Consider the following 26,333-nt stretch of genomic DNA (forward strand, 5'->3'; position numbering starts at 1 on the left):
CACAAAAATTTACCTTGATGGAAATAAAATGGATAAACTATATTGATGAAAATTTTTTCCTTTAGTTTCGAAGGCACTTTTTTCTGGGTGAAGGGAAACATAACTGGTCGTATATCAAAAATTCTAAGTATTTGCAAAATTTCGATTTATTCCTATAAACAAATTCAAAAGATTGAAGATGTTTTCCGAAGCCACCAGGAAAAATTTTGATTAGTTTAAGAAAATTTAGATAATTTTTAGAAAAATTTAACTAAACAGTATTACAAACCCTGACATCACGCCGATATCACAAAAATAAGTAGATATTTCTAGACAAATTCAAGAAAATTAATTAGACTAAATAATTTGTTTTAGCTTTAATGAAAAAAATTTGACTTCAAAATTACAAGAATGTCTTTAGTGCCATACGAAGTTCAAGATGGACGCATTTGTAGTAAAATTTACAAATTTAAAGAAATATTGAACTATTTTGTGAGAAATACGAATTTAGTAAATCTTTATGCTTTTTCTAATTTTTCCCATTTTAGTATGCAAAAAATTTTTAGAGTAAAGGAAACTTGCACCAAACATAATAATTCCATGAACTAAAATAAAGTTAAATTTTCTTTAGTGAAATAATTTCTTTTGGGTGATCATAATCCTTCTCTGATTGACATACACTGAAAAAACAGTGAACCCACCAGGAAGAAAACATTTAGTTATTTTAAGAAAATTTTTAATATTTTTAGAAAATTTTACCTAAACAGTATTACAAACGCTGACATCGCGCCGATATCACAAAAATAAGTAAATATTTTTCGACAAATTCAAGAAAATTTATTAGACATAATTAATTTTTTTCACTTGTTAAAGAAAATTTTGTAGTTTAAAAAAAAAAACTTGGAGTTCAAAATTGCAAGAATGTCTTAAGTGACATACGAAGTTCATGATGGGCACATTTGTAATAAAATTTACAAATTTAAAGAAATAATGAACTATTTCGTGAGAAGCACGAATTTAATAAAACTTTTTACTTCATTTGTGTATAATTTTTTCCAGTTTTTATACCCACCACCATAAAATGGTGACGGGGGTATAATAAGTTTGTCATTCCGTTTGTAACACATCGAAATATCGATTTCCGACTATATAAAGTATATATATTCTTGATCAGGGAGAAATTCTAAGACGATATAAGCATGTCCGTCTGTCTGTCTGTCTGTCTGTCTGCCTGTCTGTTGTAATCACGCTACAGCCTTCAATAATGGCGCTATCGTCCCGAAATTTGGCACAGATTAGTTTTTTGTTTGCAGGCAGGTCAAGTTCGAAGATGGGCTATATCGGTCCAAGTTTTGATATAGTCCCCATATAAACCGACCTCCCGATTTGGGGTCTTGGACCTATAAAAACCGTAGTTTCTATCAGATTTGCCTGAAATTGGAAGTCCAAAGGTATTTTGGGACCATAAAGAGGTGTGTCGAAAATGGTCCGTATCGGTCCATGTTTTGGTATAGCCCCCATATAGACCGATCTCCCGATTTTGCTTCTTAGGCGTCTAGAAACAGTATTTTCTATCCGATTTGTCTGAAATTGAAAATCTAGAGGTATTTTAGGACCATAAGGAGGTGTTTCGAAAATGGTCCGTATCGGTCCATGTTTTGATATAGCCCCCATATAGACCGATCTCCCGAGTTTGCTTCTTGGGCGTCTAGAAACTATATTTACCATCCGATTTGCCTGAAATTGGAAATCTAGAGGTATTGTGGGACTATAAAGAGGTGTGTCGAAAATGGTCCGAATCGGTCCATGTTTTGGTATAGCCCCCATATAGACCGATCTCCCGATTTTGCTTCTTACGCGTCTAGAAACAGTATTTTCTGTCCGATTTGTATGAAATTGCAAATCTAGGGGTATTTTGGGACCATAAAGAGGTGTGTCGAAAATGGTATCCATCGGTCCATGTTTTGATATAGCCCCCATATAAACCAACCTCCCGATTTGGAGTCTTGGGCCTATAAAAACCGTAGTTTTTATCCAATTTGCCTGAAATTGGAAATATAGAGGTATTTGAGGACCATAAAAAGGTGTGCCGAAAATGGTGCCCATAGGTCCATGTTTTGGCATAGCCCCCATATAGACCGATATCCCGATTTTGCTTCTAGGGCTTCTAGAATCTATATTTACCATCCGATTTGCCTGAAATTGGAAATCTAGATGTATTTGAGGACCATAAAAAGGTGTGCCGAAAATGGTGCTCATCGGTCCATGTTTTGATATAGCCCCCATAGAGACTGATCTCCCGATTTTGCTTCTTGGGCTTCTAGAAACTATATTTTCTATCCGATTTTCCTGAAATTGATAATCTAGAGTTTTTTGGGACCCTAAAAAGGTGTGCCGAAAATGGTGCCCATTTTTTGGTATAGCCCCCATATAGACTGATCTCTCGAATTTTACTTCTTGGGCGTCTAGAGACTATATTTTCTAGCCGATTTGTTTGAAATTGAAAATCTGGAGGTATTTTAAGATCACAAATATGTGCGTAGCAAATGGTGCCTATCGGTCCATGTTTTGGTGTAGCCCCCATATACACCGATCTCCCGGCTTTATTTCTTGGGCTTCTAGAATCCGTAGTTTTTATCCGATTTGCTGGAAATTAGTAATCTATAATGAAATTTTAGACAAACGAAATTTCCTTTTCTTATAAAGTATTTTCGTTTATTCAACGATTGTCTCTAAAACTTGGGTCAAAAGAAAACTTTGCTTGTCTAAAATTATGTTTCTCAAAAAAGAAAACACTTCTTTCAGGGTATAGCAGGCGCACTGATCATGAAAATTGCTTCAAACTGAAAGTCAAATATCCAGATTTTACTCATCGTATTTAAATAATGGCGGAAAAAATCTACATATTTAAGATTTTAAATCAAGGCGTAATTTCGTCAGTCTAAGTCTAAGTGAGCCTGATACATCGGGCTGCCACCTAACCTAACCTAACCTAAAAGCGTTAATCGCAACTTAAAATTCCAAATTCTCGCGATTAAGTTTAAACTATATATTAAGTAAAAAAGAAACTTTAAAATATACCCTTGCATGTCATTTTCTGTTCTTAAAAAATTTGTTTGCAAGATAAAAAATAATCTAATTTAAAATGATTTCAATAATATTGGAGAATTTTTGACATTCATTAAAACCAGGCTGTCCTCACTTCAACAAACAACTCTGTTTTTTGTAAAGATACCTATTTTAAAGTCGAATCGTCTAATTCGAAGGACAATATTCCTTTTGTCGTGAGATTTCATTTCATCTCCTTAATATACGAATCCGAATTTTGCTTAGCCTTGAAGACGCATTTCTCTGATATAAAGTTTTTTTTCTTTGTCCAAAAGTAGATAAACTCATAGGCGTAGGAAGGCCTCAGGGGAGGGAGCTTAGACCCCCCAGAAAAAATTTTTTGGAACGTGAACCAGGCATGCTCCTTTTTTAAGTGTACACTTTACAATAAGTTTTTTGAGTTGATATATAAAAAGATAGTAAGTTCGGCCAGTCCGAATCTTAAATACCCACCACCATGAATCAAATATAATAGTTCCCTTCGAAAATTTCGGAATTTCGAATTTGATGACAGATATTTTCCCAATCAGATCAGTTCAATCATCACGCTTCCCGAAGATTTTACCTATGAAGACTAGATCGCGTTCTGGATTTATAAGATCCCTTTTTTGTTTGAGTTTTAGAGGAACCATAAACATCTCTTATCAGTGTGCAAGAAAATGATGAAACAACGCTTTGATTTGAAATCTAAAATCTGTAGATTTTGACCCAAATTATTTAGATGATTACGAGATGTAAAATCTAGAAATTTTATATTCAGTTTCAAGCAATTTTCATAATCAGTGAGCCTTCTATACACTCAAGAAGTGAAATTGGTCTATATGGAGGACATGGACCGATTTTCACAATTTTTGGTACACCTCTTTATGGTCCTAAAATACCTCCAGATTTCAAATTTCAGGCAATTTGGATAAACACTACGGATTCTAGAAGCCCAAGAAGTAAACTCGGTAGATCGGTCTATATGGGGGCTATATCAAAACATGGACCGATACTCATCATTGTTGGCACACCCTTTTATAATCCTGGACTACCTCTAGATTTCAAATTTCAGGCAAATTGGATAAAAACTACGGTTTTTATAAGCCCAAGACCCCAAATCGGGAGGTCGGTTTATATGGGGACTATATCAAAACCTGGACCGATATAGCCCATCTTCGAACATGATTGCTTCATTATTGGAAACTGTAGCGTGATTACAGCAGACAGACAGACAGACGGACATGGTTATATCGTCTTAGAATTTCTCCTTGATCAAGAATATATATATATATATATATATATATATATATATATATATATATATATATATATATATATATATATATATATATATATATATATATATATATATATATATATATATATATATATATATATATATATATATATATATATATATATATATATATATATATATATATATATATATATATATATATATATATATATATATATATATATATATATATATATATATATATATATATATATATATATATATATATATATATATATATATATATATATATATATATATTCGGAAATCGTTATTTCGATGGGTTACAAATGGAATTACAAACTTATTATACCTACGTCACCATTCTAGGGTGGTGGGTATAAAAAAGGCCGATAAAATACGCATATAATTCAGTTTGACAAAATTTTCCATAGAAATAAAATTTTGACAAAATTTTCTATAGTAATAAAATTTTGACAAAATTTTCTACAGCAATAAAGTTTTGGCAAAATTTTCTATAGAAATAAAGTTTTGACAATATTTTCTATAGAAATAAAAATTTGACAAAATTTTATATAGAAATAGAATTTTTATATAGAAAATTTTCTATAAAAATAAAAACTTTGACAAAATTTTCTATAGAAATAAAATTTTGACAAAAAATATTCATATAAATAAAATGTTGAGAAAATTTTCTACAGAAATAAAATTTTGACAAAATTTTCTATATAAATAAAATGGTGACAAAATTTTCTATAGTAATAACATTTTGAAAAAATTTTCTATAGAAATACAATTTTGGTAGATTATTTTTGGCGAAATGGACCCATTTCTGTGTGATTGGCGGTCGGCTATATAGAACTATAGACCGATATGGACCAATTTTTGCATGGCTATTGGCGGCCATATACGAGCGCAATGTAACAAATTTCAACCGAATTGGATGAATTTTCCCTCCTCCAAGAGGTTCCGGAGGACAAATCTGAGGATCGATTTATGTGGGGGCTATATATAATTATGGACCGATATGGACCAATTTTGGCGTGGTTGTTAGAGACCATATACTAACACTACGTACCAAATTTCAACGGGATCGGATAAATTTTGCTTTTCTAAGAGGCTCCGGAGGTCAAATCTGGGGATCGGTTTATATGGGGGCTATACGTAAAAGTGGTTCGATATACCCCATTTGCAATACCATCCGTCCTGCATCAATAATAACTACTTATGCCAAGTTTCAAGTCGATAGTTTGTTTCGTTCGAAAGTTAGCGTGATTTCAACAGACGGGCGGACGGACGGACATTCTTAGATCGACTCAGAATTTCACCACGACCCAGAATATATATACTTTATGGGCTCTTAGAGCAATATTTCGATATGTTACAAAAGTATAAAAAAGCAAACACGGTTTCAAAGATTTTGTCTATACATTGGTATTGATATTGATTCCGAGCCATAGAAGCAGAGAGTTGCAGCAAGGACACAATTCGCTATTAAAATTGATATTCCCGTACTTGATTCTAGGAAACAAATTTTGATATATTCATTTCTTCAGCTTTTTTCCCCTTCATGTGCTCTCAAAGTACTTTAAAATCGTGTTAACGACAATTTCAATTTCCAAATTCAGTGTCGACTTCAAGTAGAAATTACTCTATGATTCAAGAATCCGTTTTCGTAAAAAAAAAAAACAAAAAATATAGATAACATCTGCTATTTTTGAACGCTTTTCTGCTTTGTCGAAAAGATATAAAAAGTGAACAAATTTAAAGACGATTTCATTATATTGGTGAATTTTTAATTAAAAATATATAATTCATTAAAGGCCAAGTTGATTTTAGCCACCTAATTTTGAGTCGAATCACTTGACTATAAGGACAAAACGACTTCATTGAACAATTTATCGACTTTTTTATAAGGAAAATTCGCATTAGTATTTTAGGGACATGAAATCTTTGGCCTCATGAAAATATTTTTTTCAGTGTGGCAATTAATTGCTTAATAACAATATCATAGAAAAAGAGATTTATTCATTCTTTCTATGAATAAAAAAAAAAACATTTTATTTATTACAATATTCAATTTAGCATATTATTGTTCAGCATCAAGTCTATCATAAACTCTAAGAGTGAATTTGCTATACAAAAGAACTACAGCCATATGTAACCGTCTCACAATAATAACAAAAATGTCTATGTATTGCGTGTGTACTTTCTTTACTCAACATTACGCCATGTTAAATTAAAAATAATTAAATATAAAGCACCTAATTAAGTTCTCTACATTATGTGGATGACATAAACATACTCCAGTATCCCACTCAGACAAACCTAGAGGAGAACTTCAAGTTCTAAGCTACAGCATCTCAACAATGGTGTGCCCCAAGATTTTCAGTTGGTAAAATCTTCTGTTGTTTTTCTATTCATTAAGAAGTGTTTGCCAACGTAAAGTGTAAAGCAGAACCAAACAAAAGAACACAATTTTTATAAATATTTTAATATTATGGTGTTGAAAATGTCTATGAGGATAGAGCTTAGAGGTTATTGCCATACACGAAGCGAAAGCATTCATAGAGTTGGTTGGTCGAAATTATTATAATGAAGTAGAGAATTCTAATTTTATTCACATTTACAAATTATAAAATGCACTAATGAAAGGGCTTAGAAAAAAGAAGTTGGAATCCCCAACTTCTGATCGCCAAATTTCGATCATCTTCAATGAATGCTTCATGGAAGTACAAATTTTGATAATAGCTTCAACATTTCTAATTTTGCAGCAAAAAATTGTGGGGCCAAAAAATCAAGGAAAATATTTTGTTTAGATCCTGAGGTGGTGCAAAATCGTTCAGAAGCAATGACTTTTTACATGGGCTTGTCATAGGGCGGAAGTCATATTTTTAGTCATCTGCTGCATTGATTTCGCATAAACTTTTGAGATGTAATAATTTTTCAGCTTCATTTCTTTTTCGGTTTCTACATCTACGTAAAGACGCCACGACCATTACTATCGCATACTTTAACATATGGTGTAAATTCCTCGTCTGCCGAGAAATGGGTCGGCACACTTACAAAGCAAAAAAGTTTGGAAGTTATTCTAAAAGCATAACTGTAAAAGCACTTTCAAAAATGTCCTCCCAAGTATGTTCTTTCTTTGAACTACACAGGAATATGTTTTAACTCAATTTTTACAACTCATTTTTATACCCTTCACCACTACTGTGGTACAGGGTATAATAAGTTTGTGCATTTGTATGTAACGCCAAGAAGGAAAAGTCTGGGACCCATCGTTTAGTATACCGATCGTCTTAGAATTAAATTCTGAGTCGATTTAGCTGTCTGTTGATGTATTTTTGTGTGCAAAGTACAGCTCGCAGTTTTAGTCCGATTGTCCTAAAATTTGGTACAGGGTCCTGTTTCGGCTCAAAGACGATCCCTATTGATTTTGGAAAAAATCGGTTCAGATTTAGATATAGCTGTCATATATATTTTTCACCGATCTGGTCATAATTGGCGTTTATATCAACCAATCTTCCTCAAATTCCGTACATCCGAATATTTTATGAGTCTCGAAAAACTTGCAAAATATCAGCCAAATCGGTTCAGATTTAGATATAGCTCCCATATATAGCTTTCGCCCGATTTACACTCATTTGCCCACAGAGGCCAATTTTTTGCTCCGATTTAGTTGAAATTTTGCACAGGGAGTAGAATTAGCATTGTAGCTATGCGTACCAAATTTGGTTGAAATCGGTTCAGATTTAGATATAGATTTAGATATAGCTCCCATATATAGCTTTCGCCCGATTTACACTCATTTGCCCACAGAGGCCAATTTTTTGCTCCGATTTAGTTGAAATTTTGCACAGGGAGTAGAATTAGCATTGTAGCTATGCGTACCAAATTTGGTTGAAATCGGTTCAGATTTAGATATAGCTCCCATATATAGCTTTCGCCCGATTTACATTCAAATGACCACAGAGGCCAATTTTTTGCTCCGATTTAGTTGAAATTTTGCACAGGGAGTATAATTAGCATTGTAGCTATTCGTGCCAAATTTGGTTGAAATCGGTTCAGATTTAGATATAGCTCCCATATATAGCTTTCGCCCGATTTACACTCAAATGACCACAGAGGCCAATTTTTTGCTCCGATTTAGTTGAAATTTTGCACAGGGAGTATAATTAGCATTGTAGCTATGCGTGCAAAATTTGGTTGAAATCGGTTCAGATTTAGATATAGCTCCCATATATAGCTTTCGCCCGATTTACACTCAAATGACCACAGAGGCCAATTTTTTGCTCCGATTTAGTTGAAATTTTGCACAAGGAGTAGAATTAGCATTGTAGCTATGCGTGCCAAATTTGGTTGACATCGGTTCAGATTTAGATTTAGCTCCCATATATATGTTTTTCTGATTTCGACCAACATTTTCCTTGTAAAATCGCCACTGCTTAGTCGAAAAGTTGTAAAAATGACTCTAATTTTCCTAAACTTCTAATACATATATATCGAGCGATAAATCATAAATAAACGTTTGCGAAGTTTCCTTAAAATTGCTTCAGATTTAAATGTTTCCCATATTTTTTTTTTACTAAAATTGTGTTCCACCCTAGTGCATTAGCCAACTTAAATTTAGAGTCTATAGATTTTGTAGAAGTCTATCAAATTCTGTCCAAATCGAGTGATATTTAAATGTATGTATTTGGGACAAACCTTTATATATAGCCCCCTACACATTTGACGGATGTGATATGGTATCGAAAATTTAGATCTACAAAGTGGTGCAGGGTATAATATAGTCGGCCCCGCCCGACTTTAGACTTTCCTTACTTGTTTTTTCATTAAAAAATTATTAAAGAACCTCACTGTCACTTGTCCTTGAAAAAAAACTACCTACGAATATCTTTATAGTATCATCAGGAAAATTCTGAAAAAGTATTTTCATATTTCACATAAAGGCTTTTGAATATAATCTTACAAAAAAAAAAAAAACAATCCCAAACATCACTGGCTATGAAATGTAATAAATTACACACACTCATAGTGAACGAGTATTTGTATAAAAATACATTTTAATGCTTCTTTTTTTGTTGCGATATTTTAGAAGGAAAACAATAAGTGTAAAATTTTCACTTGTTACGAGACACTCTCTAACATTAGCTTCATAAAGTATTCTGATGCTGATGAAGATTGCCAACAGAACAACAACGATGACTATGACAACGAGAAGACAAGAAGAACAACAAAAAGCAGCATAAGTTAAGAGGAAACGTATAAAGAGTATAGAAACAAAGAATTGAGGAGGGAATCATTAGACATAAGCATGTTAATATTCCAAAGGATTATGCAAATTAAAAACGTTCTCTAACCGTACTACGGGTACTGCGTTGCCAAAGCTCATCTCCACCACCCACTCACTTACACTGAAGCATAGACATCATCAAGCGAGTGTAAAATAAGCTCATCGTCATTGTTGCAAATGTAGACATACAAGCAAACACACAAACACAAGTACTTGTACTCACATAAATACACTCGCCAACTAACATCATAAAATGATACTGTCAACAATTTACAGTGGATATTAGAGGGCGACAGTTACATGTCGGCTAGAAGTAGAAAATCTACTAAATGTCTTTTTATCATAAAACAAGTATATACAGCCGTAAATTCGGCCATGCCGAATCTTATGTACCCTCCACCATGGATTACGTAGAAACTTCTACTAAAGACGGTCATCCACAATTAAATTACTTGGGTTGCGGCCGATGGCAAGGCACCTTAAAACTTCTTAACATAATCTTCTAAATTGTAAGTTAGTCCATGCGGGATATATAGTAGACAAAAGAAAGGTCGATTAAATACGTATATATTCAGTTCTTGACCGGTATATATAGGGAAGAAATAATTACTAACCGATATGAACTTTTGTGTGGTAATTATAGAGACACAATTGAAATATGGGGGTCGCTTTATAAAGGGTGATACGGTCAAAATTTGGTCAAGGGAAAACGCGTGTAAATCGGTGAAATCGTTTATTTAAAAAATCAAATTAAATTTCTTTTTCAAGTTCAATTAGTATAAAATTCAGGAAAAATATTCAGTTAGGCTTTAGCTTTACCAAATCCGAATTGCCGGGCTTCACGCTTGACACCTGCCATCAGATTTTGTACAGCCACCTTGTCCACCTTCTTCGCCACATAAAGCCAGTTTGCCTTGAACTGCTGCTCATCCTTAGCAGTTTTTTTGGTCTTCTTTAGGTTCCGCTTGACAATAGCCCAGTATTTCTCAATTGGGCGGAGCTCTGGCGTGTTGGGAGGGTTCTTGTCCTTGGGAACCACCTGCACGTTGTTGGCGGCGTACCACTCCATGGCCTTTTTACCGTAATGGAAAGATGCCAAATCCGGCCAAAACAGTACGGAACAACCGTGTTTCTTCAGGAAAGGCAGCAGACGTTTATTCAAACACTCTTTCACGTAAATTTCTTGGTTGACAGTCCCGGAAGCTATGAAAATGCTGCTTTTCAAGCCACAGGTACAGATGGCTTGCCGAACCAGATATTTCTTTGCGAACTTTTTATGTGCTTGAAAATATCAAAATAGGAGCAACATTCTACACACACCTTCAAAATGAGGGGTGTTCAGGTTTTTTAAATGCAAAATTGAAAGAAATACATCAAGTTTATATTAACCAAATTTTGACCGTATCACCCTTTATGGCGGATATATGTTATACAATTATGAATACAAGTCTACCAAAAATGGTAGATTTTTACTGTTTGGTATAATTGGTAGAATTCTTAATGTTTTGTTTGATATTCCTCACCAACTATGAAATGCTTCATAAATTTTCTATAGAAATAAAATTTTGACAAAATTTTTTACAGAAATAAAATTTTGACAAAATTTTCTATAGAAATATAAAATATTGACAAAATTTTCTATGACAATAAAATGTTGGTAGATTTATTTTGGCTCGAGTGGCAATTGTGATTTTTCTGTAATTGGGGATCGGTTTATTTGGGGGCTATATATAATATAGATCGATACGGACCAATTTTGACATGGTTGTTATCGGCCATACACTAACGAAATTTACCAAATTTGAATTTTGCTCCTTCAAGAGGCTCCGGAGGTCATATCTGGGGATCGGTTTATATGGGGCTATATAATTATGAACCGATATGGACCAATTTTTTCATGGGTGTTAGAGACCATATACTAACACCACGAACCAAATTTCAACCAGATCGGATGCATTTTGCTTCTCCAAGAGGCTCCGGAGGTAAAATCTGGGGATCGGTTTATATGGGGGCTTTATATAATTATGGACCGATATGGACCAATTCTGGCATGGTTTTTAGAGACAATATACTAAAACCACGTACCAAATTTCAACCGGATCGGATGAAATATGCTTCTCTTAGAGGCTCCGCAAGCCAAATCTGGGGATCACTATATACGTATAGCCCGTAAAAGTGAACCAATATGGTCCATTTGCAATACCGTCTGACCTCCATCAATAACAACTACTTGTTCCAAGTTTCAAGTCGACAACTTGTTTCGTTCGGAAGTTAGCGTGATTTCAACAGACGGACGGACGGACATACTTAGATCAACTCAGAATTTCACCACGACCCAGAAGATATATACTTTATGGGGACTTACAGCAATATCAGAGCAATTCGATGTGTTACAAACGAAATGACAAAGTTAATATATGGTGGAGGGTATAAAAATCGAAGTCCACTTTTTGTTATGTTAAAATTTGTCTACTCGACTGTTGATATTTTTGAAAATTGCTTCAAATCGACTAATCGATTTTTGATGTTTGCCAAAGTGGATTAATCGACATTTAACTAAAAGCTCGAAAAGACGACACTCGATTAACGGTGAATATGACGCAAATATCTCAGCAAAAGAATTCAAATTTTTGGAAGCTGTACAATATCTCCAGCTCTTAATTAAGTTCTTATTTATTTTTCGGCAAAAATATAGATCGACTCAGAATTTCACCATGGCCCAGAATAAATATACTTGAGGGGGTCTGAGACGAATGCGTGAAATATTCCAATAATATCCTTAGTTTGAAACATCCCTATATGAAACATTGCAACGTAGTACCACTCTAATATACATATGCATACATAACACTCACACACCGGCATTTTGCCATACATTGCTGTCGGTTTTTTGTTGTTATTGTTTTAAAGTAAAAGAATGCTAAGACAACATACTTTTAGGCTGTAAACAATGACAACAAGTATGTTCAACTATGATGTGATGTCTTTGTTGTCTGTCATGTTTTATATTTTAACATGACGCAAACACTTAAGCTCTCAGCGGGGGTATTAAAAATAATGATATCCTACGCCTGGCCCACCCAATCGCTTAATCCTGTAATTTCAAAGGGGCATGCCTAAAAAAAGGCTTTGCAATTTATATTGTATGTAATCGTTGAGATTACAAAAAGTTTTCTATTTTCATGTGAACATTCCAAATATGTATGGTATTTAATGGAACAAAAAGAAAAGAACAACAACTCAATTAATAAGAGAAGGAAATCTAAAAGTCCTCAATGAAATTCATTAGAAATTTCAACGAGTTCTCAATTCAATCATTTTCGATATACAATACTAAGTTGGTATTTTCAACCTATATCCCTAATTTGGTAAATTTGGTATGATTTAAAGAAACCGACGGACTAAATATATTGTAGTTTTGTTTTCACCACATGATTTTTCGATTTTTTCAAGTGATCGCAGGTCAATTTTGATGACTAGCTTTGTCAGCATTGCAGATTTCCCCCATCGGGAATTATAACATACAATAATGATTTACATGAAATTCTTTTTTTTTTCTACATTATTAAAATCGAAGCAAAGCGAATCATCAAAATTAAAAAAAAAAAAAAATTGCTACTCTTTAATATACAAAAGGATCAAAATGGAACCTTTGGTAAAGAAACGGTATAATTCAGCCTAATTGATGTCCCCTCGTCAGTTTTTATCACTGGTTAGCACAATATATAGTATAAATACCCAGTAACAAATTTGGAAGTGTTTCTAATGGCACAACTTTAAAAGCACTTTCAAAAATATCCTTCCAATGATGTTCTTTATTGTAACTACACAAGAAGTTTTTATACCCTCAACCATAGGATGGGAATATATAAACTTTGCCATTACGTTTGTAACACATCGAAATATTATTCGAAGACCCATAAAGTATATATATATACTGGGTCGTGGTGAAATTCTGAGTCGATCTAAGCTTTTACGTATAGCCCCCATATAAACGGATCCTCAGATTTGGCTTGCGAAGTCTCAAAGAGAAGCAAATTTCATCCGATCCGGCTGAAATGTGGTACATGGTGTTGGTATATAGTCTCTAATAACCATGCAAAAATGGTTCCACATCGGCCTATAATTATATATAGCCCCCATATAAACGAATCCACAAATTTGGCTTGCGGAGCCTCAAAGAGAAGCAAATTTCATCCGAAATTCTGAGTCGATCTAAGCATATCCGCCCGTCTGTTGAAATCACGCTAACTTCCGAACGAAACAAGCTATCGTCTTGAAACTTGACACAAGTAGTTGCTATTAATGTAGGTCGGAGGGTATTGTAAATGGGCCATATCGGTTCACTTTTACGTATAGCCCCCATATAAATGGACCCTCAGATTTGGCTTGCGAAGTCTCAAAGAGAAGCAAATTTCATCCGATTCGGCTGAATTATGGTACATGGTTTTGGTATATGGTCTGAAACAACTATGTACAAATTTGTCCAAATCGGTCCATAATTATATATAGCCCCATATAAACCGATCCCCAGATTTGACCTCCGAAGCCCCTTGGATGAACAAAATTCATCCGATCCGGTTGAAATTTGGTACGGCTGTAAGTATATAGTATCTATCAACTATGCAAAAAATGGTTCATATTGGTTTATAATTATATATAGCCTCCATATAAACCGATCCCCAGATTTGACTAGCGGAGCCTCTTAGAGAAGCAAAATACATCCGATCCGGTTGAAATTTGGTATGTCGTATAAGTATATGATCTATAAAAACCATGCGAAAACTGGACATATCGGCTCGTAATTATATATTCCCCCATATAAACCGATCCCCAAATTTTTCCTCCGGAACCTCTTAGAGGAGCAAAATTCATCCGATTCGGTTGAAATTTGGTACATTACGCTAATATATGATCGCCAACAGCCATGCCAAAATTGGCCCATATCGGTCGATAGTTACATATAGCCGATCCCTAATCACGCAAAAATTGGTCCATATCGACAAAAATAAACTACCAACATTTTATTTCTATAGAAAATTTTGCCAAAATTTTATTGCTATACAAAATTTTGTCAAGATTTTATTTCTATAGTTGTAACAAGTTTGATTTCTATAGAATCTTTTTCAAAATTTTATTTCTTTAGAAAAATTTGTCAAAATTTTATTTCTATAGAAAATTTTGTCAAAATTTTATTTCTATAGAAAATTTTGTCAAAATTTTATTTCTATAGAAAATTTTGTCAAAATTTTATTTCTATAGAAAATTTTGTCAAAATTTTATTTCTATAGAAAATTTTGTCAAATTTTTATTTTTATAGAAAATTTTGTCAAATTTTTATTTCTATGGAAAATTTTGTCAAATTTATATTTCTATAGAAATTTTGACAAAATTTTATTTCTATAGAAAATTTTGTAAAAATTTTATTTCTATAGCAAATTTTTTGGAAATTTTATTTCTATAGAAAATTTTGTCAAAATTTTATTTCTATAGCAAATTTTGTCAAAATATTCTTTCTTTAAAATACTTTGTCAAAATTTTATTTCTATTGAAATCTTTTTAAAAAAATTATTTCTTTAGAAAATATTGGCCAAATTTTATTTCTATAGAAAATTTGTGAGGTATCTCTTAATTGGAGAGGAATCTAAATCTACCAAAACATCGGGAATTCTAACAATCTACCACAAAGTAAAAAATCTAACACTTTTGGTAGAATTCTACCAACTATGGTAACCGTGCTTCCGGATCCAAGGATAACATTTTTCACTACTTTTTTTGGAACGCTTTTTTGCTGGATATAGATATCATGAAGATGTTTCATCTTCATTTTTATCTACCATCCAACTTTACTACTTAAGTAGTTTAAAAGTTCATAAATGTATTGTGACCGAACGCGCTTTTTCAACTCTCTAAATTACCGGCGAAGGCGATCACCGGTCTCCTACTATTGTGTTTTGAAATCTTGATCTTATTCTAGCTCGCATGCCTGTATGATTAACATTTAATATTTTTAAAATTTTTTAAATTATTATTAGTGATTTGCTACGGAAAAAATAAGCTCTTTCTTTATATTTTCACAAAAACTTGTTAACTTGGGATTCTCTTGAGGAATTTTAATTTAATTAAAATTTAAATGGGGATTTTGGGGATGAAAGAGTATTGATTTGGGGACAAGGCCAAGTCCAAGTGCATTGAAAATGGTTGTTTTGGAGGATAAGGCAACAGAAATGTCGTATTCTCTCTTATTTGCAGACTGTCCAGAGATTTATTTATTTCATTTTATTTTATTTTATTTTATTTTATTTTATTCTAATTTGAATAATTTAGTTTTAATTGACGTTGGTAATTAGTATAATTTTCAGGATTAAAGTCAAAAAAGTTTACGTTGTGAACACAAGAATTAAATCGAACTATAAACTGTAGTCCCGTCCATAATATTCTCCTGTGCTGTGCGATTTCTCCTTCAGTCGATTGAGGCTTTGTTTATTCCAAGATTTTCAAAAGAAGTTGGGCCATGTGTATTGAGAGATTAATTAAAAAATAAAATAAAATCTTTCTTTTTTTAATATAAGTGCTAAAATATCCGTTTTATATATAAAATATCCTATTAAATATAAAATATCTTATTTATAAATGACACTAATTCCGTTTGGATTACACTTACTGAATAATAAAATCATACTAAAAAATATTTTCAAAAAGTATCGAGTAGAATATAAGAATGCAATTGTAGGATTTGTTTATTTACGAGTATATGTTATAGAATAGGTCGAATACATAAATGATGGAATCATTTAACCCTTTCACTACCGAATTAAACCTAATGTTAAAAAATTTAATTTTTCTTTTGTTTTACTTTTACTAACAGCAAGTAAGAAAAATTGTAATTTTAAATATTTGATTCTTGAAATGTGACCAAATGGCCTTAGGAAAATAAACTCTACTTGGCATATAATAACTGTCGAAGTGTGAGAAAAAAAAGATATAATAACAGCTACAGATTTTGTATTGGTGCTCATTTACTAGAGACATACATTAGAAAACTTGTCTCGAAATTGCGTCTTTTTCGTTGATTGTTAAATAATTTTATTAAACGTGAATTTTAGTACCCTCCAATATAGAAAATATTTATAGCGTATTTAAATTGCAACCTATATATACTACTATAAAGTAACATGGAGAAAAAAAATCGAAAATAAGTGACGAGTTCGCGTTTGGCATCGTCTATGAATGTCCTCTGTAGTGACAACGGTAGTCAAAGGGTTAATAAAACATATAATGGTTATATTTACTCTTAAACGCATTCATTCGAATGTACATGCAATTCATTCTTTATAGCATATATATATATATGTGAATATTGATCTCCCGTAACATATATTATAGTATTAGTTCTTGGCATCAGTTGAAGTAGTAAAAACAAAGCGAAATAATCTCTTTGACAAATAATAAATCTTGAAACAAAAACAATAAGAATAATATATGCCAATCTATTTGTTTTCGTTTTTTTTTCTTCTTTTGTTTATGTTTTTAGGTTTCATTCGAATTGTATTCTTACCAATCTACGAGTAAAAACAATACAATTTAATATTGCTTAAGTACTTCAACTGTGGCAATGTGATATTCTTGAATGTGTTTATCATGTATCTCTAAGATACTTGAAAAAGATGGCTATGGACAAAGAATAAACATAAATATCTATAGTCATATTTCACAATACTGTGTGAAAGGAAAAAATGCCAAACATTTTTAAATACAACGAGAAAAATTGACCTTAGCACTTAAATTTTTCTGATTTGATCTACTCTGCTACTCAGCAAGAAAAAAGAACAATATTAGAACATCTCGTAAGCTGCACAGCACATCGGTCCATAGTTATATAGCCTCCATATAAACCGATCCCCCGATTTGGCTTGCGGAGCCTCTAAGAGAAGCAAATTTCATCCGATACGGCTGAAATTTAGTACATGGTGTTGGTATATAATCTCTAATGACCATGCAAAAATTGGTCCACATGGGCCTATAATTATATATAGCCCCCATATAAACCGATCCCCACATTTGAACTCCGGAGCCTCTTAGAGGAGCAAAAGTCATCCGATCCGATTGAAATTTGGTACGTGGTGTTAGAATATTGTCTCTAACAACCATGCCAAAATTGGTCCATATCGGTCCATAATTATATATAGCCCCCATATAAGCCGATCCCCAGATTTGACCTCCGGAGCCTCTTAGAGGAACAAAATTTATCCGATCCGGTTGAAATTATGTACGTGGTGTTAGTATATGGTATCCAACAACCATGCAGGAATTGGTCCATATCGGTCCCTAATTAAATATAGCCTCCATATAAACCGATCCCCCGATTTGGCTTGCGGAGCCTCTAAGAGAACCAAATTTCATCCGATACGGCTGAAATTTGGTACATGGTGTCATAATCATGGTTGCCATTCGAGCCAAAAATAATCTACCAAAATTTTATTTTTATAGAAAACATTGTCAAATTGTTATTTATATAAAAAATTTTTGTCAAAATTTTATTTCTATAGAAACTTTTGTTAAAAATTTTTTTCTAAAGAAAATTTTGTAAAAATTTTATTTCTATAGAAAATTTTGTCAAAATTTTATTTCTATAGAATATTTTGCCAAAATTTTATTTCTATAGTAAATTTTTTCCACATTTTATTTCTATAGATTTTTTTTCCAAATTTTACTTCTATAGAAAATGTTGTCAAAATTTTATTTCTATAGAAACTTTAAACTTAATTATATACGTATTTAATCTGCTTTTTTTAGTTTAATATAAACCACGTATGGACTATGTGGTATATATTACGGTGTTAGGAAGTTTTAAGATACCTTGCCATCGGCAAGTGTTACCGCAACCCAAGTAATTCGATTGTGGATGACAGTCTTCAGTATAAGTTTCTACGTAATCCATGGTGGAGGGTACATAAGCTTCGGCCTGGCCGAACTTACGGCCGTATATATTTGTTCTTTTTGGGCTTCTAAAATCTGTATTTACTATCCGATTTGCCTGAAATTGGAAATCTAGAGGTATTTTGAGACCATAAAGAGGTGCGTCGAAAATGGTCCGTATCGGTCCATGGTTTGGTATAGCCCCCATATATACCAATCTCCCGTTTTTGCTTCTTGGGCGTCTAGAAACTGTATTTTCTATCCGATTTGCCTGAAATTGAAAATCTAGAGGTAGTTTAGGACCATAAAGAGGTGTGTCGAAAATGGTCCGTATCTGTCCATGTTTTAGTATAGTCGCCATATAGACCGATCTCCCGATTTTTATTCTTGGGCTTCTATAAACTGTATTTATAACCCAATTTGCCTGAAATTGGAAATCTAGAGGTATTTTGGGACCCCAAATATGTGTGCCGAAATTGAGGTGTATCGGTCCATTTTTTGGTATAACCCCCATATAGACCGACTTCTCGATTTTACTTCTTGGGCGTCTAGAGACTCTATTTTCTAGCCGATTGGCTTAAAATTGAAAATCTAGAGGTATTTTAAGACCACAAATAGGTCTGTCGCAAATGGTTCATATTGGTCCATATTTTGGTGTAGCCCCCATATAGGCCGATCTCCCGACTTTATTTCTTGGGCCTTTAGAATCCGTAGTTTTAATCCAATTTGCCGGAACTTAGAAATACGGACGTATCTTAGGATCATAAAGAGGTGTGTCGAAAATGGTCCGTATCGGTCCATGTTTTGGTACAGCCCCTATATAGACTGATCTCCCGATTTTGCTTCTTAAGCTTCTAGAATTCGTAGTTTTCGCCCAATTCGTCTGAAAGTGTAATTCTAGAGGAATTTGAGAAACATTAAGAGGTGGTGAGTATTGGTCCATGTTTTGGTATAGCCCCCATATAGACCTAACTCCCGAATTTATTTCTGGGACTTCTGGAATCCGGTTGACCACAAATAGGTCAGCCGAATATGGTGTGTGTCGACCCATGTTTTAGTATAGCCTCCACATAGACTGATCTCCAGATTTAACTCCTTGGGCTTCTAGAAACCGTAGTTTTTATTCGATTTGCACAAAAATTTAAATATACTGCAATTTTAGACCCTCAAAAATCTGTAACGCATTTATTTTCACCGGTCTATTTGGCAAGGCATCGATATAGACCGATTTAATTTCTTGAGGGTACACCCAAAGAAAAAATATTTTCCTTCGGAATGAAATTTTAGACAAACGAAATTCCCTTTTCGTATAGAGTATTTTCTTTTAGGGCAAACCAATCCGAATTTTTGATAAGCGATTCAACGATAGTCTCTAAAATTTGTGTCAAATGAAAACTTTGCTTGTTTAAAATTTCGTTCCTTAGAAAAGGTATAGCAGTCGCACTTATCATGAAAATTGCTTGCAACTGAAAGTAAAATTTCCAGATTTTACTCATCGTGTTCATTGAAATAATGGCGGGAAAAATCTACATATTTAAGATTTCAAATAAAGGCGTTATTTCATCATATACACGATATGTTTATGATTTCCCAAAAGCTCAAATAAAATTGGTTCTCATAAATCTAGAATCTGATCTGGTCTACATAGGTAGAACGTTTAAATTTTTTTTTCGGGAAGCGTACTGGTTGAACTGATTTGCTTGGGAAAATATTTGTCATCAAACCCCCTAAAATGCTATATATTATCAAGTAACCCGCTACGATGAAGAGTTTTCAAAGTAAACTATTATATTTGATTCATGGTGGTGGGTATTTAAGATTCGGCCCGGCCGAACTTACTGCTGTATACACTTGTTTTAACTAGCTTACGCAAAAAATTATTAAAGTCATGGAAACTTTCTTAAAACGTAATAACTCCTTGAACTAAAATCGGCTTTAGTGAAATATAGTTCATTTTTTCTTTCATTCATTTTTTTTTCATTCTTTTCATTTTTTTATTTTTGTTGCCGCAGTTGGTAGAATTCTAACAAAAATGGTAATGTTTTCACTATGTGTTAAATGGGTAGAATTCGTGAAGTTTTGGTAGATTTTGCAAAATATTTACTCACAAATTTTCTAAAAGAATAAAATTTTGACAACATTTTCTATAGAAATAAAATTTAGACAAAATTCTCTAAAGAACTAAAATTTTGACAAAATATACCATACAAATAAAATTTTAACAAAAATTTTCTATAGAAATAAAGCTTGGACAACAATATTTGTAGAGATAAAATTTTTAAAAATTTCCTATAAAAATAAAATGTTGACAAAATTTCCTATAGAAATAAAATTTTGACACACTTTTCTATAGAAACAAAATTTTTGACAAAATTTTGTATAGAATTAAAATGTTGACCAAACTTTCTAGAAATAAAATTTTGACAAAATTTTCTATAAAAATATAATGTTGGTTGTTTTATTTTTGAGATATGGACCAATTTTTGTGAGATAGGGGATCGGCTACATATAACATTTGACCGATATGGACCAATTTTTACTTGATTGTTAGAGACCATATACTAACATCACGTACCAAATTTCAACCGAATCGCATGAATTTTGCTCCTCCAAGAGGATCCGGAGGTCAAACCTTGGGATCGGTTTATATGGGGGCTATATAATTATGGACCGATATGGACCATTTTTTGGGCAAACCAAATCTGTGGGTCGGTTTATATTGGGGCCATACGTAAAGGTGGTCCAATATGGCCCATTTTCAATACCGTCCGACCTACATGAATAACAACTACTTAAGACAAGTTTCAAGTCGATAGCTTGGTTCATTCGGAAGTTAGCGTGATTTCAACAGACGGACGGACGGACATGCTTTGATCGACTCAGAATTTCACCATGACCCAGAATATATACCTTATGGGGTCTTAGAACTATATGTCGGTGTGCTACAAACGGAATGACAAAGTTAATATATTCCCATCCTATGGTGGAGGGTATAAAAAAAGTATATAACAAATCTTCACAATATAAAATAATGTGAAGATTTTCCGACTTTAATACCCAGAAACCTTTGAATAGATAATATGGTAAAATTACGGGAAGTCGTAGAATTCTATATACGAAAAACCCCGAACTTACACTCTAAGAAGTAGCAAAACAAGTATCAAGAGATGATTGTACGTCAGTAACTATATTGTTAGATTAAGGACTTTTAAAATTTTACTAGATTAAAAGATGTCATTATATACAACACGATTTCAGAATACTGTTTGAAACCCTGTTGAATTCAAACGATTTTCAAGAAAATTTGGGCGGTGCAAGAGTTTTGATTTAGCAGATCACTTTTGAATAAAATTTAAATAAAATGAAATGAAAATGAAAATAAATTCTACCATTAAAAATGTGCATTTCTAAAACCTGACTGAAGGTCGAAAACCCATTTGATGCATAATTTTTTTTCTGTGTAATCAACACTAAAATACCAACAGACATCATAAAATACAATAAAAAGCACTTAACAGTAGTGTCGCCTTAACTGATCCTAATATCCAGTAAATACTCTACTCTTTTGTTACTCTTGTTGCCAATGAGAACCAAACAACATTCACCCACACATACATAGCATCTTATACATAGCAACTAATCTTAAGGCTTTGCTCATAGATACGAAAAAAATAACACACACAACCACATTGTCATTCCGAAAAACTCTTCCATTTTCTTCCTTGAATGAATTGCATTCTCACTACATCTCGTTATCGTCTCTCTTGCAGGTATCTTCAGAGGAAACCCAATACATTAGAACAGTTGACAATTTAATTGCGTCGAGACTGAGTCTAAAAGTGCAATTGCAGGCAGTACATTTTGCTGTGGCTGCTGGTGCCAATGCTGGAAACAGTAATTCACACATGATGAATGCTTTAGGTCCTGGAGGAGCAACTTATACTGGAGGCTCTGGGGCAGGCGCCACAGGGGGTGCTCTGTTGCTTCGTTGTACAGCACAAATTGGTGATTTGTATCAGGAATATAAAGAAATTGAATTAGGAACACCACAAAGGGATCCAGTACCAGCCAGAGGTAAGTAATGTTACAAAACCAGTTCATGTGTTCATGGGTACAATGAGCCCCCCAGTATTTATGTCCCACCAAAACCATTGAGAGAGACAGAAAGAGACAGCTGTATTTTTAGTTTGTAGTGATGTTGCATATAAACAGGGTGACGGCGAATACAGCTTCAAAATTGTACTGAAAAAAGCATGTCCGGTTCCAAGACTTTGTTTTTACACTAATGATTGATTTCATTCCGAACCAAAGAAGCAGAGAATTGTATATGTTAAAGGATATTTTAAGACAGAATTTTCTTTTAAATTTAAGTTATGCGTGTACACTTAAAGTCTTTTAAAAATGCGTTAACCACAATTTAAATTTTTAAATTCAGACCCGACATCAAGTACAAATTATGCTATGTATCAATTAAAAATCGTCTTTAAAAAAAGTGTTGAAAAACATGTCCTATTTTTGAACGAGGTTTTGTTGTCAAGATGCAAAAGACAACAAATTTAAAGACAATTTCATTAATTTTGAAGAACTTTTCACAATTATTAAAGACAAGTTGATCTTAGTCAAACAAAATTTTCTTTCATTTTAAGATACACGCAAAGAAAAAAAACGTTTGGAAAACGTGCACCGAAAACGTTTTTCTTTTGTTAGACTTTTTTGAATTTCTTCGAAAATTTTAAACTTTTATCACCAAAAAAATTCGTTTGTTACAAAGTTTTTATTTTTTCAATAAAAAAAATTATTTTTGAAACAACAACAGAGTCCATTTCGTTTATATCAAACACTGTTCTTTTCTGACTTTTGGTCTTTAATAAAACACATTTTACAGTTCAAAATTTAATATAGTACAATGTAATGTTGAACATTTTTTTCGGAATCTTCCGAACATATGTAGAATGTATGTAAAAAAAAAAACTTTGGTCGAAGCAGGGATCGAACCCACGACCCTTGGCATGAGAGTCAGACGTAGCAACCACTGCTCCACGGTGCCAAACTAAATGTTTGTTTCTGTTAAAAAAACTTTGTTTAATCGGTTCGTGGGCGCCGCAAGCTATGGTATATAAATATAACTTATATGGATATTTATCTATTGATGACCATAACAGGTACATAGCTCAGTGGTTAGTGTGTTGGCTTACAAAGTGCATGGTCCGCGGTTCGATTCTCCGTCCAGGCGAAAGTTAAAAAAATTTAAAAAATTTATAAAATCGTATAATTTCTTCTACATTGTTGTACCCAATTTAAAGTTGAATCACTTAATTATAAGGGAAACAAGTAAGGAATGTGTAAAGTCGGACGGGGTCGACTATATTATACCCTGCACCACTTTGTAAATCCACATTTTCGATACTATATCAAATCCGTCAAATGTGTTGGGTGCTATATATAAAGGCTTTTGTCCCAAATACTTACATTTAAATCTGACTCCATCTGAACAAAATGTATAATCTATAGACTTAAAATTTAAGTCGGCTAATGCCCAGGGATGGTACACTAAAGGGTGATACGATCAAAATTTGGTAAAGGGAAAACGCGTGTAAATCGGTGAAATCGTTTATTTAAAAATCAAATTAAATTTCTTTTTCAAGTTCAATTAGTATAAAATTCAGGAAAAATATTCAGTTAGGCTTTCGCTTTTCCAAATCCGAATTGCCGGGCCTCACGCTTGACACCTGCCATCAGATTTTGTACAGCCAAATTGTCCACCTTCTTCGCCGCAGAAAGCCAGTTTGCCTTGAACTGCTGCTCGTCCTTAGCAGTTTTTTTGGTCTTCTTTAGGTTCCGCTTGACAATAACGCAGTATTTCTCAATTGGGCGGAGCTCTGGCGTGGTGGGAGGGTTCTTGTCCTTGAGAACCACCTGCACGTTGTTGCCGGCGTACCACTCCATGGCCTTTTTACCGTAATGGCAAGATGCCAAATCCGGCCAAAACAGTACGGAACAACCGTGTTTCTTCAGGAAAGGCAGCAGACGTTTATTCAAACACTCTTTCACGTAAATTTCTTGGTTGACAGTCCCGGAAGCTATGAAAATGCTGCTTTTCAAGCCACAGGTACAGATGGCTTGCCAAACCAGATATTTCTTTGCGAACTTTGACAGTTTTATGTGCTTGAAAATATCTGCTACCTTTCCCCTTCCTTTTGCCGTATAAAACTCCTGTCCCGGAAGCTGCTTGTAGTCGGCTTTGACGTAGGTCTCATCGTCCATTATCACGCAGTCAAGCTTCGTCAGCATCGTCGTGTACAGCCTCCGGGATCGCGCTTTGGCCGTCGTATTTTGGTTATCATCGCGATTTGGAGTCACTACCTTCTTGTAAGTCGATAGTCCGGCTCGTGTTTTGGTTCGATGCACGGTTGTAGACGATACACCCAGCTTATTTGCGGCATCTCGGAGAGAGAGGTTAGGGTTTCGCTTGAAACTACCGGCAACTCTCTTTGTCGTCTCAGCGGCTTCCGGTTTTCGATTTCCCCCGATCCATACTTCCTGGCTGTCGACAAACGTTCCCCAAACACTTTAATTACATTTGCAACGGTTGATTTGGCAACTTTTAGCGATTTTGCCAGCTTTGCGTGCGAGTAGCTCGGATTTTCGCGATGCGCGACCAAAATTTTGATACGCTGCTCTTCTTGCTTGGACGGCATTTTGACAACTGAAGAGTTAATTCCAAAATCAAAATAGGAGCAACATTCTACACACACACACACCTTCAAAATGAGGGGTATTCAGGTTTTTTAAATGCAAAATTGAAAGAAATACATCAAGTTTATATTGACCAAATTTTGACAGTATCACCCTTTATGTTAGTAAAAAAATATAGGAAATATTTGAGTCTGAACCAATTTTGAGGCAACTTCGCAAAAGTGTATTTATGATGTATCGGTCGATAGATATGTATTAGAAATAAAGGAAAATTTGAGTCACTTTTACAAGTTTTCGACTTAGCAGTGGCGATTTTATAAGGAAAATATGGGTATTTTGGTCATTTTTGTCCAAGTCGGAAAAGCATATATATGGAAGCTATATAGAAATCTGAACCGATTTCAACCAAATTTGACTTGCATACTTAGTATTTTAATTCTGCTCCCTGTGCAAAATTTCACGTAAATCGGACTACAACTTTGAACTCTGTGGTCATATGACGGAAAATCGGGCGAAAGATATATATGGGAGCTATATCTAAATCTGAACCGATTTCAGTATAATTCAGCACCCTTGACTACACTACTAATTGTATTCCGAGTGCAAAATTTCAACCAAATTGGGCTAAAACTCTGGCTTCTGGGGCCATATAAGTCTATATCGGGCGATAGATGTATATGAGAGCTATATCTCACAATCTGTACCGATTTCAATCAAATTTGGCACAACTGACTATAGTACTTATTGTTCTCTTGGTGAAAATTTTCAAGCAAATCAGTGTAAAACTCTGGCCCATATAAGTGGATATCGGGCGAAAGATATATATGGGAGCTATATCTAAATCTTAACCGATTTCTTCCAAAATCAATAGGGTTCTATTGTGACCCAAAACAGGAACTTTTGCCAAATGTGAAGGCGATTGGACTTAAACTGCGACCTAGACTTTGATCCCAAAAATGTGTTCACAAACAGACGGACGGACGGACAGACCGACATGGCTAGATCGACTCAGGGACACACCCTGAGCATTATTGCCAAAGACACCATGTGTCTATCTCGTCTCCTTCTGGGAGTTGCAAACATATGCACTAA

General features: G+C 33.7%; 1 protein-coding gene across 1 annotated transcript in view; it reads left to right on the top strand.

Moving 5' to 3' along the window:
- beat-IIb (beaten path IIb) overlaps positions 1–26,333 on the top strand; it is a 280,833-nt gene that overhangs the window by 228,121 nt on the left and 26,379 nt on the right. Inside the window, exon 5 of the mRNA XM_075314342.1 lies at positions 22,316–22,619. Within this exon, the coding sequence (XP_075170457.1) occupies positions 22,316–22,619 (304 nt within the window). The remainder of the gene's footprint in view (positions 1–22,315; positions 22,620–26,333) is intronic.

The sequence above is a fragment of the Haematobia irritans genome, chromosome 1 (genome assembly GCF_050003625.1).
Source record: "Haematobia irritans isolate KBUSLIRL chromosome 1, ASM5000362v1, whole genome shotgun sequence".
NCBI classification, from domain to species: domain Eukaryota; kingdom Metazoa; phylum Arthropoda; class Insecta; order Diptera; family Muscidae; genus Haematobia; species Haematobia irritans.